This window comes from Mesoplodon bidens, assembly GCF_964165515.1.
Source record: "Mesoplodon bidens genome assembly, chromosome: 6".
In the NCBI taxonomy this organism is placed as follows: domain Eukaryota; kingdom Metazoa; phylum Chordata; class Mammalia; order Artiodactyla; family Ziphiidae; genus Mesoplodon; species Mesoplodon bidens.
The window spans coordinates 39,032,518-39,049,641 of NC_138162.1; the positions used below are offsets into that span (position 1 = coordinate 39,032,518).

Consider the following 17,124-nt stretch of genomic DNA (forward strand, 5'->3'; position numbering starts at 1 on the left):
GTGCTGTCATTTATCATCTGAGTGTTTTGGACAGCCTGCTTAAACTCTGTGAGCTTGTTTCCCCATCTGTAAAAAGAGGTTTATAATAGCTGCTTCTCTGGGTTACTGTGAAGATCTAATGAATAAATAAGTATGCAAATTTAACCAATATTTATTGAGCCCTTGTTTTATACATAAAGGTGTTTTGTCAACCAAAACTCACTGTAAGGATGGAAACACTTTTTTTTTTTTTTTTTTTTTTTTTGCGGTACACGGGCCTCTCACTGCTGTGGCCTCTCCTGCTGCGGAACACAGGCTCCGGACGTGCAGGCTCAGCGGCCATGGCTCACGGGCCTAGCCGCTCCGCGGCATGTGGGATCTTCCCGGACCGGGGCACGAACCCGTGTCCCCTGCATTGGCAGGCGGACTCTCAACCACTGCGCCACCAGGGAAGCCCCGGAAACACTTTTTATTATTTCCCTATCTGAAAACTGGGTTTGAAAATACAAGCTTCTTATATTTTTCTAAGAATACACTTTGAGATCTTTGGAAGAAAAGTGTTATGCAAATTAATAACTGCATTCATTTCCATGAGAACCAATTGAATTGAATTGACTGACATACATTGGATTAAATTATGAAACAACGTAATTTCAAGTGTGATGAGGAAAAAAAAAGTGATGTGACAAAAATTTCAAAGGTGATGTGAAGAAAAAGAAAACAAGCATGGATATTTTTTCTTTTCCCTAAAGATGCCAAGGCCTCTGTGTCTGGGAATAAAGTAAGAAACACCATTATGAAACCTCATGCCAGGCCACAAGGTGGTGAGACCACCAGTGGAAACATGGTATTGGGTTTTCAGGGTACAGTGTGCTGTTGTTTATTTTTCTTACCATGACAGGAAAGATTATGAGGTATGTGCCACTCCTGGCTCCTAACCGAAGTGTGAAAGTGGGAATCCAAAGTACCTGAAAATGCTCCAATTTGGTTATATGTGTTAGAAATAAACTTCTGTGATAGGGTTGCCAGATAAAACACAGGACATCCAGTTAAATTTGAATTTCAGATAACAAATAATCTTTTGAGAATAAGTATATCCCGTGCAATACTTGGGATATAATTAAACTGAAAATTTTTCCATTGTTTATCTTCAAATATAACTGGGTGTCCTGCATTTTCACTTTCTAAGTTGGGGAACCGTGCTGTAAGACAGAGCTCCTCATTCACCCTGTGTGCATTTGAACCACTTGGTGTTGTGTGGCTAAGGCCTCATCTTGAGTTAGTTGCCACGTTAAGCCAGAAACTGGCCTTTTTGATTCCCAGCTCTGTGCTCGTTCTATACCTTTAACTGTTCTATTATCATATAGTATCCTGAGACTTTTTAGGGGGAGAACAGAGTTGAAACATGAAGGGATGGTAAAATGGGTATTAGTTTCTCAGGGCTGGGCAGACTGCTCCCGTGTTACGGTCTTTATTTCCCATTGTAGGTGCTCACCCCATATGCTGTTTCAACCCCAATGACGAAGTATCTAAATACCAACATGATAACCAAGACTGCTGATGAGTTTGTTAAAGAATCACTGAATTATGTCACGATTGGAGACGAAACCTGTGGCTGCCTCGCCCATGAAATCTTGGTAATTGATAACTTCTCCTTTCTTGAAGCAAGAGAGGACAGACAAGCAGGGGGCCCTAGCAGGGCTTAGCCAGCTCTTCCTTGCTGTTGGAGCTTTCAGCCATTCTCGGTCACGTAAGGATAGTGATGCCAGAGGTATGCTGCTGAGGGTAATCCAGCCTGTGAAAAGGTGTATCTAGCAAGGGGAAGGAGAAGCTGAAGCGCTGGGTGCCCAGCCTATAGATAACTCTGAAGTTGGCAAATCTCACCCTTGGCTGCCTCACCTCTGCCCTCAGAAAGAAACGCGGCTCCCAGAGCTTTGTGAAGGTCAGGCCAAAACACAGGGTGCTTCCCTGTAGGGGCTGTCGATGTCCTTGGCCCTCTGTGCCAGTAAATGTTTAACTATCCAGGAAAAAACCAAAAATAAAACAAAACACCTTGATTTGTAGCGTTTGCTGATTTCCATGACTGATGTTAAGCTACCAGTGTGTTGTCACTGCACATGAATTCAGGAGGAGAGCTCACAATTGGCTCTCGTGAGAAAGTACAAGCTGGTTCCTGTACACCACGGACTTCATCAAACATGGAAATAAAGTCTGAAGTATATGGCACGAGGAGTTCTTACCATCCCTGGGCTGCTTTTAGGAAAAAACACAAACATGAAACAAAGGTAGACTTGAGTTTCACACTAATACTGAAAACAAACAAACAGTGTCAGGGTAGTTCTGTTTCCATCATCACCAAAGAATTTTAGACAGATCTTTTACCTTCCCTTCATATGTCAACTTTCTCCTCTGCCTCATATGTTTTTCTACCATGGGAATTAGGCTTCTTTATTTCTCTCTTTCTCTCTCTGGTGCTAGAGAGATTCATGGGTCACTGCACTAAATCCTCCCAAAGCATTCAGCTGTCTCCTGGGACTCAGTACTGAGACTCTGGCAAGAGATACTGAATTGTCTTAGCTGATTACTTGCTACTTTTACTGTAGAATCTCAACAATGTGCAGAATCACCATTTGAACACACAGTGCAAAGTGGACAAGCAGAAAGAATATAAGATCTTTATTTTGCCTATTGCTGATCTGTTTTTTCTTCAGACCACTACTTGCTGTGTGGCACGAAAACAAATTAGTGGAATGTCTAATGAGTTTAAACTTAGCTTGATCTGATAATCTAAACTGTCCATTTAAGAAATATGCTGTCCATTATTTAGAGAAAAATGTTCAGTCTTGCCTGAGTGTCCCTTCTTCTGGCCTCTCTCACTAAAATGACACTGGGGAGAGTCCCTATGATCTCCTGCTGGTCCTTAAGTGTGTGTGGCTGGTGTCTCTAATCTAGCTGATGGTTGCTCACCTTGCTGGTTTATGTCTGTGGGGGGTGTGGGGATAACTCCTTCTGTCCTTTTGGCTAGGCCAATGCATTCCCCAGCTACTGATGGCTGAACATGCCTGAATCTCTGCTACCTCCCTCATCCAGCTAGAGGCCAGCTGTCCATCTGCAGCTTTGGTTCACAGAGGCCCTCTGGCTCTCTACTCTGCATCAGCACCAATTTGAACCTGAGGGATGCTGGAAAACCAAGTCTCAGCACTTACCTCGCCACGCTGAGATAATATTCTGTGGCTGAACTCCAGAAGAGTGGAGGCAATAAACCCTCCTTTGCTGCCATTAGTTATTTATCACACTTTCTTATCCTTCATCCCAGGCCCCCAGCCCTCCAGTGTAAGCTCAGAGGACACACATATCAGAGGACACACATCTGGCCACGTCTTCCTCTTTCTCTCTTGTACCTCCCACCATCTTCAGGGCAGAAAATGTACAGGCTTTTTGTATGCTTTCCCAGGGTCACATCTTGTTCATCTCAGAGGGATTTAGGTAGCTCCAGTGGATAAGACATCCTCTCCTCCCCTTAGCAGAACTCCATACTTTTAGTCCTCCAGGATATTGATGTTTTAAATGGAATCCATTAGCATTTAGGAAATGTTTTCTTCAGACAATAGCATGACTTGCAAGACTATTGTCTTGCTACATACATACTTTAATTCAATTCTAGATGTCGAAAGTTGAATTTTTTTTTTTTTTTTTTTACTTTTCTCTTTGATTTCTTATGTAACAAATGCTAATCTCTACTGGTAAACAGATGCCAAAAACAGTAGGAAAAAGTCTTTGTGCCTGGTGAAGCAAAAGAGAAAACAAAGGAAAACACATAAATCATTAAAACCATTAAAACCAATTTTGAATTTGCCAGGGTTTAGAAAGATCGTTGAATCTAAAGTTATGGGTAATCGAGTGGAATCAACCAGTAAACAAGCAAGTCTTCCATTTCAAAGAGGTGAGGCAAAGACAGGATGCTCTCTACCCTCAAGGAGTTTTGGGGCAGCAGTTGAGGTGGGACTGGAGCCTCTACCTAAGAATCCGTGTGGAACTTGGGGCTTCATAGTTACCTCATTTGATTCTCCTAAACATCTTGTGAGACAGAACATTTGGCTCCCCTTTTACATTGAGGAAACCAAAGCTCAGAGCTGGATCAGATCAGATGAAGCTCAGATGGATCAGATGGCCCAAGACCACCTGGCTGGTAAAGGTGATGCAAGGGTTTAAGTCCATTTTTGCCTGATGCCAAACCTTTTCTGTTTCCTTCTACATGGCGTCTCCAGGTTGGAAGAAGGTAGATAAAGATGGGGATGGGAGAGGGGGCCTTTTAAAACATTTTCTGGGGACCTGGGATTTCAGTTTATTTTATTTATGGCTGACTTCAGTAAGCCAGAACATTTAGTTCAAGACAAAGCTAATGGAAGGGCTTGACTTTGATGTGAAATTAAAAAAGCTCTGTCTGGGAGAAAAATGAAGTTCTTGAAGATGCTGCATTGATTCATAGACTTGGCCAGTGGAAGAAGAGCTCTACTTTGGCTCCCAGGAACCACCTTTAGTTTCCTGCTTTGGGATACCTCAGAGGACTGCAAAAATCTGAAGGTTCAAGCTGCCTACAAGGCTCAGGTTTTCCTCTAGTTGAACTTCTGTTGTTTTGTAGGTAGATTGAGGAATGTTGGATTAACCGGATCACACTGTGGACAAAATGATGACTTCTGGGGGCCGGGACCTGCCTTATAGGACACAAGTGTAATTTGAGGGCAAGAACCTTCCAAGGCCTGTACCTCTTGCCTGAAAAGCATTAGGTATTTGTGCCTCAACTTGAGGCTTCCCCTCCTTTTCAAAGCAAATACTCCATGATAATAATTTACACCTTGCTATGACTCATTTCCATTCATTAACTCTTTAAAAGAATTTTTTTCTTCCAGTTTTATTGAGATATAATTGACATACAGCATTCTATAAGTTTAAGGTGTACATCAAAATGATGTGACTTACATGAAATGATTACCACAATAAGTTTAGTGAACATTCATCATCTCATATGGATACAAAGTTAAGGAAATAAAAAATTTTTTTTCATTTGATGAGACCTCTTAGGATTTACTCTCTTAACAACTTTCGTATATAACATACAACAGTGTTAACTGTATTTATCATGTTGTACACTGCTTCCCTAGTACCTTTTTATCTTTTAACTGGAAGTTTGTACCTTTTGACTGCCTTCATTCACTTCCCACTCCCCCAGTGACCCACGCCATACCCTCATCTTTGGTAACCACAAATCTGATCTCTTTTTCTATGTGTTTGTTTGTTTGTTTTTGAAGAATAATTGACTTACAATTTTATGTTAGTTCCTGTTACACAACATAGTGATTAGATACTTCTGTACATTTTAACATGATCACCATGATAAGTCTAAATTTGGTTTCTCACCCATACAAAGATATTACATAATTATTGACTATATTCCCCACACTGTACATTTCATGCCTGTGACTCAATTGTTTTGCAACTGTAAGTTTGTACCTCTTAATCTCCCTTGTCTATTTCTCTCCTCCCCACACCATCCTCCCCTCTGACAACCACTGTTTGTTCTCTGGATATATGTTTATGTTTTGTTATGTTTGTTCATTTGTTTTGTTTTTTAGATTCCACATATAAGTGAAATCAAACAGTATTTGTCTTCCTGTCTAACTTATTTTACATAGCATAATACCCTTTAGGTCCACCTATATTGCCACAAATAGCAAAATTTCATTCATTTTTATGGCTGGGTAATATTATATATATTATACATAAATTATTACATATACTAATTATTAATATACAAATTATTACAATTAATTATAAATTATATTATATATATATATCACATCTTCTTTATCCATTCATCTATTGATGGGCACTTGGGTTGCTACTATATCTTGGTTACTGTAATGGTACTGAAATGAACATAAGGGTGCATATATCTTTTCAAATTAGTGTTTTCATTTTCTTCAGATAAATACCCAGGAATGGAATGGCTGGATGGTTTGGTAGTTCTATTTTTAATTTTTTGAGGACTCTCCATACTGTTTTCTATAGCATATGAGTGTTCCCGTTTCTCCACATCCTTGTCAGCTCTTGTTACTTGTTTTTTTCATAATAGTCATTCTGACAAGTGTGAGCTGCTATCTCATTGTGGTTTTGATTTGCATTTCCCTGATGATTGGTGACGCTGAGCATCTTTTCATGTGCCTGTTGGACATCTGTATGTCTTCTTCGGGAAAATGTCTATTTGAATCCTCTGCCCATTTTTTTCTTTTTAATTTAAAAATTTTTATTTTTTATTAATTAATTTTTTATTGGAGTATAGCTGATTTACAATGTTGTGTTAGTTTCTGTTGTACAGCAAAGTGAGTCAGTTATACATACACATATATCCACTCTTTTTTAGATCCTATTCCCATATAGATCATTACAGAGTATTGAATAGGGTTCCCTGGGCTATTCAGTAGGTTCTCATTAGTTATCTATTCTATATATAGTAGTGTGTATATGTCAATTCCAATCTCCCAATTTATTCCTCCCCTTATTATTGCCCCTGGTAACCACAAGTTTGTTTTTTTTTTTACACCTGTGACTCAACTTCTGTTTTGTAAATAGGTTCGTTTGTACCATTTCTTTAGATTCCACATGTAAGCGATATCCTATGATATTTATCTTTCTCTGACTGACTTCACTCAGTATGACAATCTCTAGGTCCATCCAGGTCACTGCAAATGGCATTATTTCATTCTTTTATATGGCTGAGTAATATTGCATTGTATGTATGTACCACATCTTCTTTATCCATTCCTCTGTTGAGGCATTTAGGTTGCTTCCATGTCCTGGCTTCTGCCCATTTTTAAATCAAGTTGTTTGGTTTTTTGATGTCAAGTTGTATGTGTTCCTTGTGTATTTTGGATGTCAAACCCTTATCAGATAAATCTTTTGGAACTATCTTCTCCCATTCAGTAGGTGACCTTTTTGCTTTGTTGATAGTTTCCTTAGCTGTGGAAAACTTTTTAGTTTCATGTAGTCCCATTTGTTTATTTTTGCTTTTGTTTCCCTTGCCTGTGCAAAAGTATTATTAAGACTGATGTCAAAGAGCATATTGCCTATGTTTTCTCCTAGAAATTTTATGGTTTCAGGTCTTACATTTAAGTCTTTAATCCACTTTGAATTTAATTTTGTGCGTGATGTGAGAAAGTAGTTCAGTTTGATTCTTTTGCATGTAGTTGTTCAGTTTTCCCAACCCCATTTATTGAAGAGGCTGTCTTTTCTTCATTGTATATTCTTTTCTCCTTTGTTGTAGATTTATTGCACATATAAGTGTCAGTTCATTTCTCAGTTCTCTATTCTGTTCCATTGATCTATGTGTCTGTTTTTGGGACAGTACCATGCTGTTTTGATTATAGTAGCTTTATAGTATAGTTTGAAATTAGGTAGCATGATACTTCTAGATTTGTTCTTCTTTTTCAAAATTGTTTTGGCTATTCAAGATCTTTTTTGTTTCCATGAAAATTTTAGAATTATTTGTTCTACTTCTTTGAAAAAATGCCATTGGTATTTTGTGTTTTTTGTTTGTTTGTTTGTTTGTTGTATTTTATTTTTTTATTAGTTTCTGCTTTATAACAAAGTGAATCAGTCATACATATACATCTGTTCCCACATCCCTTCCCTCATGCATCTCCCTCCCTCCCACCCTCCCCATCCCACCCCTCCAGGCGGTCACAAAGCACCGAGCTGATCTCCCTGTGCTCTGCGGCTGCTTCCCACTATCTATCTACCTTACGTTTGGTAGTGTATATATGTCCATGCCTCTCTTTCGCTTTGTCACGGCTTACCCTTCCCCCTCCCCATATCCTCAAGTCCATTCTCAAGTAGGTCTGTGTCTTTATTCCCGTTTTACCCCTAGGTTCTTCATGACATTTTTTTAAAATTCCATATATATGTTTTAGCATACGGTATTTGTCTTTCTCTTTCTGACTTACTTCACTCTGTATGACAGACTCTAGGTCTATCCACCTCATTACAAATAGCTCAGTTTCGTTTCTTTTTATGGCTGAGTAATATTCCATTGTATATATGTGCCACATCTTCTTTATCCATTCATCTGATGATGGACACTTAGGTTGTTTCCAGCTCCGGGCTATTGTGAATAGAGCTGCAATGAACATTTTGGTACATGTCTCTTTTTTTTTTTTTTTTTGCGTTACACGGGCCTCTCACTGTTGTGGCCTCTCCCATTGCGGAGCACAGGCTCCGGACGCGCAGGCTCAGCGGCCATGGCTCACGGGCCCAGCCGCTCTGCGGCATGTGGCATCTTCCCAGACCGGGGCACGAACCCGTGTCCCCTGCATCAGCAGGCGGACTCGCAATCACTGCGCCACCAGGGAAGCCCTACATGTCTCTTTTTGAATTATGGTTTTCTCAGGGTATATGCCTAGTGGTGGGATTGCTGGATCATATGGTAGTTCTATTTTTAGTTTTTTAAGGAACCTCCATACTGTTCTCCATAGTGGCTGTACCAATTCACATTCCCACCAGCAGTGCAAGAGTGTTCCCTTTTCTCCACACCCTCTCCAGCATTTATTGTTTCTAGATTTCTTGATGATGGCCATTCTGACTGGTGTGAGATGATATCTCATTGTAGTTTTGATTTGCATTTCTCTAATGATTAATGATGTTGAGCATTCTTTCATGTGTTTGTTGGCCGTCTGTATATCTTCTTTGGAGAAATGCCTATTTAAGTCTTCTGCCCATTTTTGGATTGGGTTGTTTGTTTCTTGCTATTGAGCTGCATGAGCTGCTTATAAATTTTGGAGATTAATCCTTTGTCAGTTGCTTCATTTGCAAATATTTTCTCCCATTCTGAGGGTTGTCTTTTGGTCTTCATTATGGCTTCCTTTGCTGTGCAAAAGCTTTGAAGTTTCATTAGGTCCCATTTGTTTATCTTTGTTTTTATTTCCATTTCTCTAGGAGGTGGGTCCAAAAGGATCTTGCTGTGATTTATGTCATAGAGTGTTCTGCCTATGTTTTCCTCTAAGAGTTTGATAGTTTCTGGCCTTACATTTAGGTCTTTAATCCATTTTGAGCTTATTTTTGTGTATGGTGTTAGGGAATGATCTAATCTCATACTTTTACATGTCCCTGTCCAGTTTTCCCAGCACCACTTATTGAAGAGGCTGTCCTTTCTCCACTGTACATTCCTGCCTCCTTTATCAAAGATAAGTTGACCATATGTGCGTGGGTTTATCTCTGGGCTTTCTATCCTGTTCCATTGATCTATCTTTCTGTTTTTGTGCCAGTACCACACTGTCTTGATTACTGTAGCTTTGTAGTATAGTCTGAAGTCAGGGAGCCTGATTCCTCCAGCTCCGTTTTTCGTTCTCAAGATTGCTTTGGCTATTCGGGGTCTTTTGTTTTTCCAAACAAATTGTGAAATTTTTTGTTCTAGTTCTGTGAAAAATGCCACTGGTAGTTTGATAGGGATTGCACTGAATCTGTAGATTGCTTTGGGTAGTAGAGTCATTTTCACAATATTGATTCTTCCAATCCAGGAGCATGGTATAGCTCTCCATCTATTTGTATCATCTTTAATTTCTTTCATCAGTGTCTTATAATTTTCTGCATACAGGTCTTTTGTCTCCTTAGGTAGGTTTATTCCTAGATATTTTATTCTTTTTGTTGCAATGGTAAATGGGAGTGTTTTCTTGATTTCATTTTCAGATTTTTCATCATTAGTATACAGGAATGCCAGAGATTTCTGTGCACTAATTTTGTATCCTGCTACTTTACCAAATTCATTGATTAGCTCTAGTAGTTTTCTGGTAGCATCTTTAGGATTCTCTATGTATAGTATCATGTCATCTGCAAACAGTGACAGCTTTACTTCTTCTTTTCTGATTTGGATTCCTTTTATTTCCTTTTCTTCTCTGATTGCTGTGGCTAAAACTTCCAAAACTAACTTGAATAAGAGTGGTGAGAGTGGGCAGCCTTGTCTTGTTCCTGATCTTAGTGGAAATGGTTTCAGTTTTTCACCATTGAGGACAATGTTGGCTGTGGGTTTGTCATATATGGCCTTTATTATGTTGAGGAAAGTTCCCTCTATGCCTATTTTCTGCAGGGTTTTTATCATAAATGGGTGTTGAATTTTGTCGAAAGCTTTCTCTGCATCTATTGAGATGATCATATGGTTTTTCTCCTTCAACTTGTTAATATGGTGTATCACATTGATTGATTTGCGTATATTGAAGAATCCTTGCATTCCTGGAATAAACCCCACTTGATCATGGTGTATGATCCTTTTAATGTGCTGCTGGATTCTGTTTGCTAGTATTTTGTTGAGGATTTTTGCATCTATGTTCATCAGTGATATTGGCCTGTAGTTTTCTTTCTTTGTGACATCCTTGCCTGGTTTTGGTATCAACGTGATGGTGGCCTCGTAGAACGAGTTTGGGAGTGTTCCTTCCTCTGAAATTGTTTGGAAGAGTTTGAGAAGGATAGGTGTTAGCTCTTCTCTAAATGTTTGATAGAATTCGCCTGTGAAGCCATCTGGTCCTGGGCTTTTGTTTGTTGGAAGGTTTTTAATCACAGTTTCAATTTCAGTGCTTGTGATTGGTCTATTCATATTTTCTATTTCTTCCTGAGTCAGTCTTGGCAGGTTGTGCATTTCTAAGAATTTGTCCATTTCTTCCAGGTTGTCCATTTTATTGGCATAGAGTTGCTTGTAGTAATCTCTCATGATCTTTTGTATTTCTGCAGTGTCAGTTGTTACTTCTCCTTTTTCATTTCTAATTCTATTGATTTGAGTCTTCTCCCTTTTTTTCTTGATGAGTCTGGCTAATGGTTTGTCTACTTTGTTTATCTTCTCAAAGAACCAGCTTTTAGTTTTATTGATCTTTGCTATCATTTCCTTCATTTCTTTTTCATTTATTTCTGATCTGATCTTTATGATTTCTTTCCTTCTGCTAGCTTTACGGGTTTTTTGTTCTTCTTTCTCTAATTGCTTTAGGTGCAGGGTCAGGTTGTTTGCTCGAGATGTTTCCTGTTTCTTAAGGTGGGATTGTATTGCTATAAACTTCCCCCTTAGAACTGCTTTTGTTGCGTCCCATAGGTTTTGGGTCGTCGTGTCTCCATTGTCATTTGTTTCTAGGTATTCTTTAATTTCCTCTTTGATTTCTTCAGTGATCACTTCGTTATTGAGTAGTGTATTGTTTAGCCTCCATGTGTTTGTATTTTTTACAGATCTTTTCCTGTAATTGATGTCTAGTCTCATAGCATTGTGGTCGGAAAAGATACTTGATACAATTTCAATTTTCTTAAATTTACCAAGGCTTGATTTGTGACCCAAGATATGATCTATCCTGGAGAATGTTCCATGAGCACTTGAGAAAAAATGTGTATTCTGTTGTTTTTGGATGGAATGTCCTATAAATATCAATTAAGTCCATCTTGTTTAATGTATCATTTAAAGCTTGTGTTTCCTTATTTATTTTCATTTTGGATGATCTGTCCATTGGTGAAAGTGGGGTGTTAAAGTCCCCTACTATGATTGTGTTACTGTCGATTTCCCCTTTTATGGCTGTTAGTATTTGCCTTATGTATTGAGGTGCTCCTATATTGGGTGCATAAATATTTACAATTGTTATATCTTCTTCTTGGATCGATCCCTTGATCATTATGTAGTGTCCTTCTTTGTCTCTTCTAATAGTCTTTATTTTAAAGTCTATTTTGCCTGATATAAGAATTGCTACTCCAGCTTTCTTTTGATTTCCATTTGCATGGAATATCTTTTTCCATCCCCTTACTTTCAATCTGTATGTGTCTCTAGGTCTGAAGTGGGTCTCTTGTAGACAGCATATATATGGGTCTTGTTTTTGTATCCATTCAGCAAATCCGTGTCTTTTGGTGGGAGCATTTAGTCCATTTACATTTAAGGTAATTATTGATATGTATGTTCCTATTCCAATTTCCTTAATTGCTTTGGGTTCATTAGTGTAGGTATATTCCTTCTGTTGTGTTTCTTGCCTAGAGAAGTTCCTTTAGCATTTGTTGTAAAGCTGGTTTGGTGGTGCTGAACTCTCTCAGCTTTTGCTTGTCTGTAAAGGTTTTAATTTCTCCATCAAACCTGAATGAGATCCTTGCTGGGTAATCTTGGCTGCAGGTTTCTCTCCTTCATCACTTTAATTATGTCCTGCCACTCCCTTCTGGCTTGTAGAGTTTCTGCTGTGAGATCAGCTGTTAACCGGATGGGGATTCCCTTGTGTGTTATTTGTTTTTTTTCCCTTGCTGCTTTTAATATGATTTCTTTGTGTTTAATTTTTGACAGTTTGATTAATATGTGTCTTGGCGTATTTCTCCTTGGATTTATTCTGTATGGGACTCTCTGTGCCTCCTGGACTTGATTAACTATTTCCTTTCCCATATTAGGGAAGTTTTCAACTATAATCTCTTCAAATATTTTCTCAGTCCCTTTCTTTTTCTCTTCTTCTTCTGGAACCCCTATAATTCGAATGTTGGTGCGTTTAATGTTGTCCCAGAGGTCTCTGAGACTGTCCTCTATTCTTTTCATTCTTTTTTCTTTATTTTGCTCTGCAGCAGTTATTTCCACTATTTTATCTTCCACCTCACTTATCCGTTCTTCTGCCTCAGTTATTCTGGTATTGATCCCATCTAGAGTATTTTTCATTTCATTTATTGTGTTTTTAATTGATGCTGGATTCATCTTTAGTTCTTCTAGGTCCTTGTTAACTGTTTCTTGCATTTTGTCTATTCTATTTCCAAGATTTTGGATCTTGGAAATAGAATCTTGGATCATCTTTACTATCATTATTCTGAATTCTTTTTCAGGTAGACTGCCTATTACCTCTTCATTTGTTAGGTCTGGTAGGTTTTTATCTTGCTCCTTCACCTGCTGTGTGTTTTTCTGTCTTCTCATTTTGCTTATGTTACTGTGTTTGGGGTCTCCTTTTTGCAGGCTGCAGATTCGTAGTTCCTGTTGTTTCTGGTGTATGTCCCCAGTGGCTAAGGTTGTTTCAGTAGGTTGTGTAGGCTTCCTGGTGGGGGGGACTAGTGCCTGTGTTCTGGTGGTTGAGGCTCGATTTTGTCTTTCTGGTGGACAGGTCCACGTCTGGTGGTGTGTTTTGGGGTGCCTCTGGCCTTATTATGTTTTTAGGCAGCCTCTCTGCTAATGGGTGGGGTTGTGTTCCTGCCTTGCTAGTTGCTTGGCATAGGGTGACCAGCACTGTAGTTTGCTGGTCGTTGACTGAAGCTGGGTGCTGGTGTTGAGATGGAGATCTCTGGGAGATTTTCGCTGCTTGATATTATGTGGAGCTGGGAGGTCTCTTGTGGACCCGTGTCCTGAAGTTGGCTCTCCCACTTCAGAGGCACAGCACTGACTCCTGGCTGCAGCACCAAGAGCCTTTCATCTACCTGGCTCAGAATAAAAGGGAGAAAAAGTAGAAAGAAAGAATTAGTAGAAGAAAGAAAGAGAGAGAGAAAGAAAGGAAGAAGGAAAGAAAGGAAGGAAGGAAGGCAGGAAGAAAGAGCGGAGGGAGGGAGGCAGGAAGGATGGAAAGAAAGAAAGAAAGAAAGGAGGGAGAGAGGGAGGAATGAAAGAAAAAGGAAGAGTGAATGGAAGAAGGGAGGGAGGGAGGAAGGAAAGAAAGAAAAAAGAAAGAAAGACAGGAGGGAGGGGGGAGGAAGGAAAGAAAAAGAAAGTGAAAGGAAGAGGGGTGGGAGGGAGGGAGGAATGAAAGAAAAAGGAAGAGTGAATGGAGGAAGGGAGGGAGGGAAGGAGGAAGGAAAGAAAGAAAGAGAAAGACAGGAGGGAGGGAGGGAGGAAGGAAAAAAAAGAAAGTGAAAGGAAGAGTGATGGGAGGGAGGAAGGAAAGAAAGACAGGAGGGAGGGAGGGAGGGAGGAAGGAAAGAAAAAGAAAGAGTGAAAGGAAGAAGGGAGGGAGGGAGGGAGGAAAGAAAGAGAGAGAAGGAAAGGAGGGGCGGAGGGAGGGAGGAAGGGAAGGTAGGAAAAAAAGAAAGAGCAGGTAAAGTAAAATAGAACAAAGTATGAAATATAGTAGCGTTATTAAAATTAAAAAGTAATTATTGAAAAAAAAACGGACAGATAGAACCCTGGGACATATGGTGGAAGCAAAGCTATACAGAGAGAATCTTACACAGAAGAATACACATACACATTCACAAGAAGAGAGCAGGGGGAAAAATAAAAAATCTTGCTCTCCAAGTCCACCTCCTCAATTTGGGATACTTCGTTGTAAAAAGAGGAAAAGGGCGAGAAGTCTGAAATCTTGCTAAGTCCACCTCCTTAATTTGGGATAATTCGTTGTAAAAAGAGGAAAAGGGGGGAAAGTCTTAAATCTTGTCCTCAAAGTCCACTTCCTCAATTTGGGATGATTCGCTGTCCATTCATGCACTCCACAGACGCAAGGCACATCAAGTGGACCGTGGAGCTTTAATCCGCTGCCTCCGAGGCTGCACAGAGAGATTTCCCTGTCTCTGCTCTCACAGCTCCCGGGTCTCAGCCTTGGACCGGGCCCCGCCTCTGCGCGTAGGTCGCTGGAGGGCGTCCGTTCTTCGCTCAGACAGGACGGGTTTAAAGGAGCCGCTGATTCGGGGGCTCTGGCTCACTCAGGCAGAGGGGAGGGAGGGGCGCGCAGTGTGGGGCGGGCCTGCGGCGGCAGAGGCCGGCGTGACATTGTACCAGACCGAGGTGCTCCGTGCGCTTTCCCGGGAAAGCCGTCCCCGGGTTCCGGGACCCCGGCAGTGGCGGGGTGCACAGGCCCCCCGGAAGACGGGGCGGACAGTGACCCGTGCTCGCACACAGGCCCCGCGGCGGCGGCAGCAGCAGCAGCCCCAGCGTCCCACGCCCGTCTCCGGGGTCCGCGCCTTTAGCCGCGGCTCGCGCCCGTCTCCGGCGCTTCCCAAAGCAGCCCTCTTAATGCCCTCTCCTCGCGCACCAGGAAACAAAAGGGAAGAAAAAGCCTCTTGCCTCTTCGGCAGCTCCAGACCCTTTCTCCGGACTCCTTCCGGGCTAGCCGTGGTGCACTAACCCCTTCAGGCTCTCTTCCTGCCGCCAGCCCCAGTCCTCTCCCTGCGCTCCGACTGAAAGCCGATACCCGAGCCTCAGCTCCCAGCCCTGCCCGCCCCGGCGGCCAAGCAGACAAGCCTCTCGGGCTGGTGTGTGCCTGAGGGCACCGATCCTCTGTGCCAGAATCTCTCCGCTTTGCCCTCCACACCCCTGTTGCTGTGCTCTCCTCCGCTACTCCGAAGCTTTCCCCCTCCGCCACCTGCAGTCTCCGCCCGCGAAGGGGCTTGTAGTGTGTGGAAACCTTTCCTCCTTCACGGCTCCCTCCCACTGGTGCAGGTCCCGTCCCTATCCTTTTGTCTCTGTTTATTCTTTTTTCTTTTGCCCTACCCAGGTATGTGGGGAGTTTCTTGCCTTTTGGGGGGTCTGAGGTCTTCTGTCAGCATTCAGTAGGTGTTCTGTAGGAGTTGTTCCACGTGTAGATGAATTTCTGATGTATCTGTGGGGAGGAAGGTGATCTCCGCGTCTTACTCTTCCGCCATCTTCCCAGGGTCCCCCCCTCCTTGTAGTTTTGATTTGCATTTCTCTAATAATTAGTGATGTTGAGCATCTTTGGCCATCTGTATATCTTCTTTGGAAAAATGTCTATTTAGGTCTTCTGCCTATTTTTTGATTGGGCTTTTTTTGTTGTTGTTATTGAGTTATATGAGCTGTTTGTGTATTTTGGAAATAAAGCCCTTATTGGTTGCATTGTTTGCAAATATTTTCTCCCAGTTCATAGGTTGTCTTTTTGTTTTGTTTATGGTTTCCTTTGCTGTGCAAAACCTTATACATTTGATTAGGTCCCATTTATTTATTTTTGCTTTTATTTCTATTGCCTTGGGAGATATTGGGAATTTTTTGATTACTGATTCAACTTCATTATGGAAATTGGTCTGTTTATATTTTCTGTTTCTTCCTGGTTCAGTCTTGGGAGATTGTACATTTCTAGTAATTTGTCCAATTCTTCTTGGTTGTTAATTTTATTGGCATATAATTGTTCATAGTAATATCTTATGATCTTTTGTACTTCTGAGGTGTTGGTTGTAACTTTTCCTTTTTTATTTCTGATTTTATTGATTTGGGTTCTCTCTTTTTTTCTTGATGAGTGTGGCTAAAGTTTTATCAATTTTGTTTATCTTTTGAAAGAAACAGATCTTAGTTTCACTGATATTTTCTGTTGGTTTAAAAAATTTTTTAGTCTCTATTTCATTTATGTCTGCTCTGATCTTTATTATTTCTTTCCTTATAGTAACTTTGGGTTTTGGTTGTTCTCTTTTTTCAGTTCCTTAGGTGTAAGGTTAGATTATTTATTTGAGATTTTCCTTGTTTCCTGAGGTAGGCTTGTATCACTATAAACTTCCCCGTTAGAACTGCTTTTGTTGTGTCTCATAGATTATGCATCATTCTGTTTTTGTTTTCATTTGTCTCCAGGCAGTTTTTGATTTCTTCAGTGACCTACTGGTTTTTTAGTGGCATATTGTTTAGCCTCCACGTGTTTGTGTTTCTTGCAGTATTTTCTTGTTGATTACTAGTCTTATAGTGTTGTGGTTGGAAAATCTGCTTACTATGACTTCAGTCTTCTTAAATTTCCTGAGACTTGTTTTGTGACCTAGCATGTAATCTATCCTGAAGAATGTTCCATGTGCAGTTGAAAAGAATATGTATTTTGCTGCTTTGGGAGGGAATGTTCTATATATACATATTAAGTTCATCTGTCCTACTGTGTCATTTAAGGCCTGTATTTCCTTGTTGATTTTCTGTCTGGATGGCCTGTCCATTGATGTAAGTGTGTTGTTAAGTTCCCCTACTATTATTGTGTTACTGTCAATTTCTGCCTTTATGTCTGTTAATATTTATGTACATATGTGCTCCTATGTAAGGTGCACATATATTTACAATAGTTATATCTTCTTCTTGGATTGATCTCTTGATTATTATATAATGTTCTACTTTTTCTCTTATTACAGTCTCTGTTTTAAAGTGTATTTTTCCTTTTTTTTAAAAAATTGGAGTATAGTTGTTTTACAACATTGTGTATTTTTTCTGAT

General features: G+C 40.3%; 1 protein-coding gene across 1 annotated transcript in view; it reads left to right on the forward strand.

Moving 5' to 3' along the window:
* HSD17B3 (hydroxysteroid 17-beta dehydrogenase 3) overlaps positions 1-17,124 on the forward strand; it is a gene marked incomplete at its 5' end in the record, with an annotated part of 53,166 nt that overhangs the window by 31,859 nt on the left and 4,183 nt on the right. The window contains one exon of the mRNA XM_081236968.1: positions 1,467-1,616. Coding sequence (XP_081093094.1) covers positions 1,467-1,616 — 150 coding nt within the window. The remainder of the gene's footprint in view (positions 1-1,466; positions 1,617-17,124) is intronic.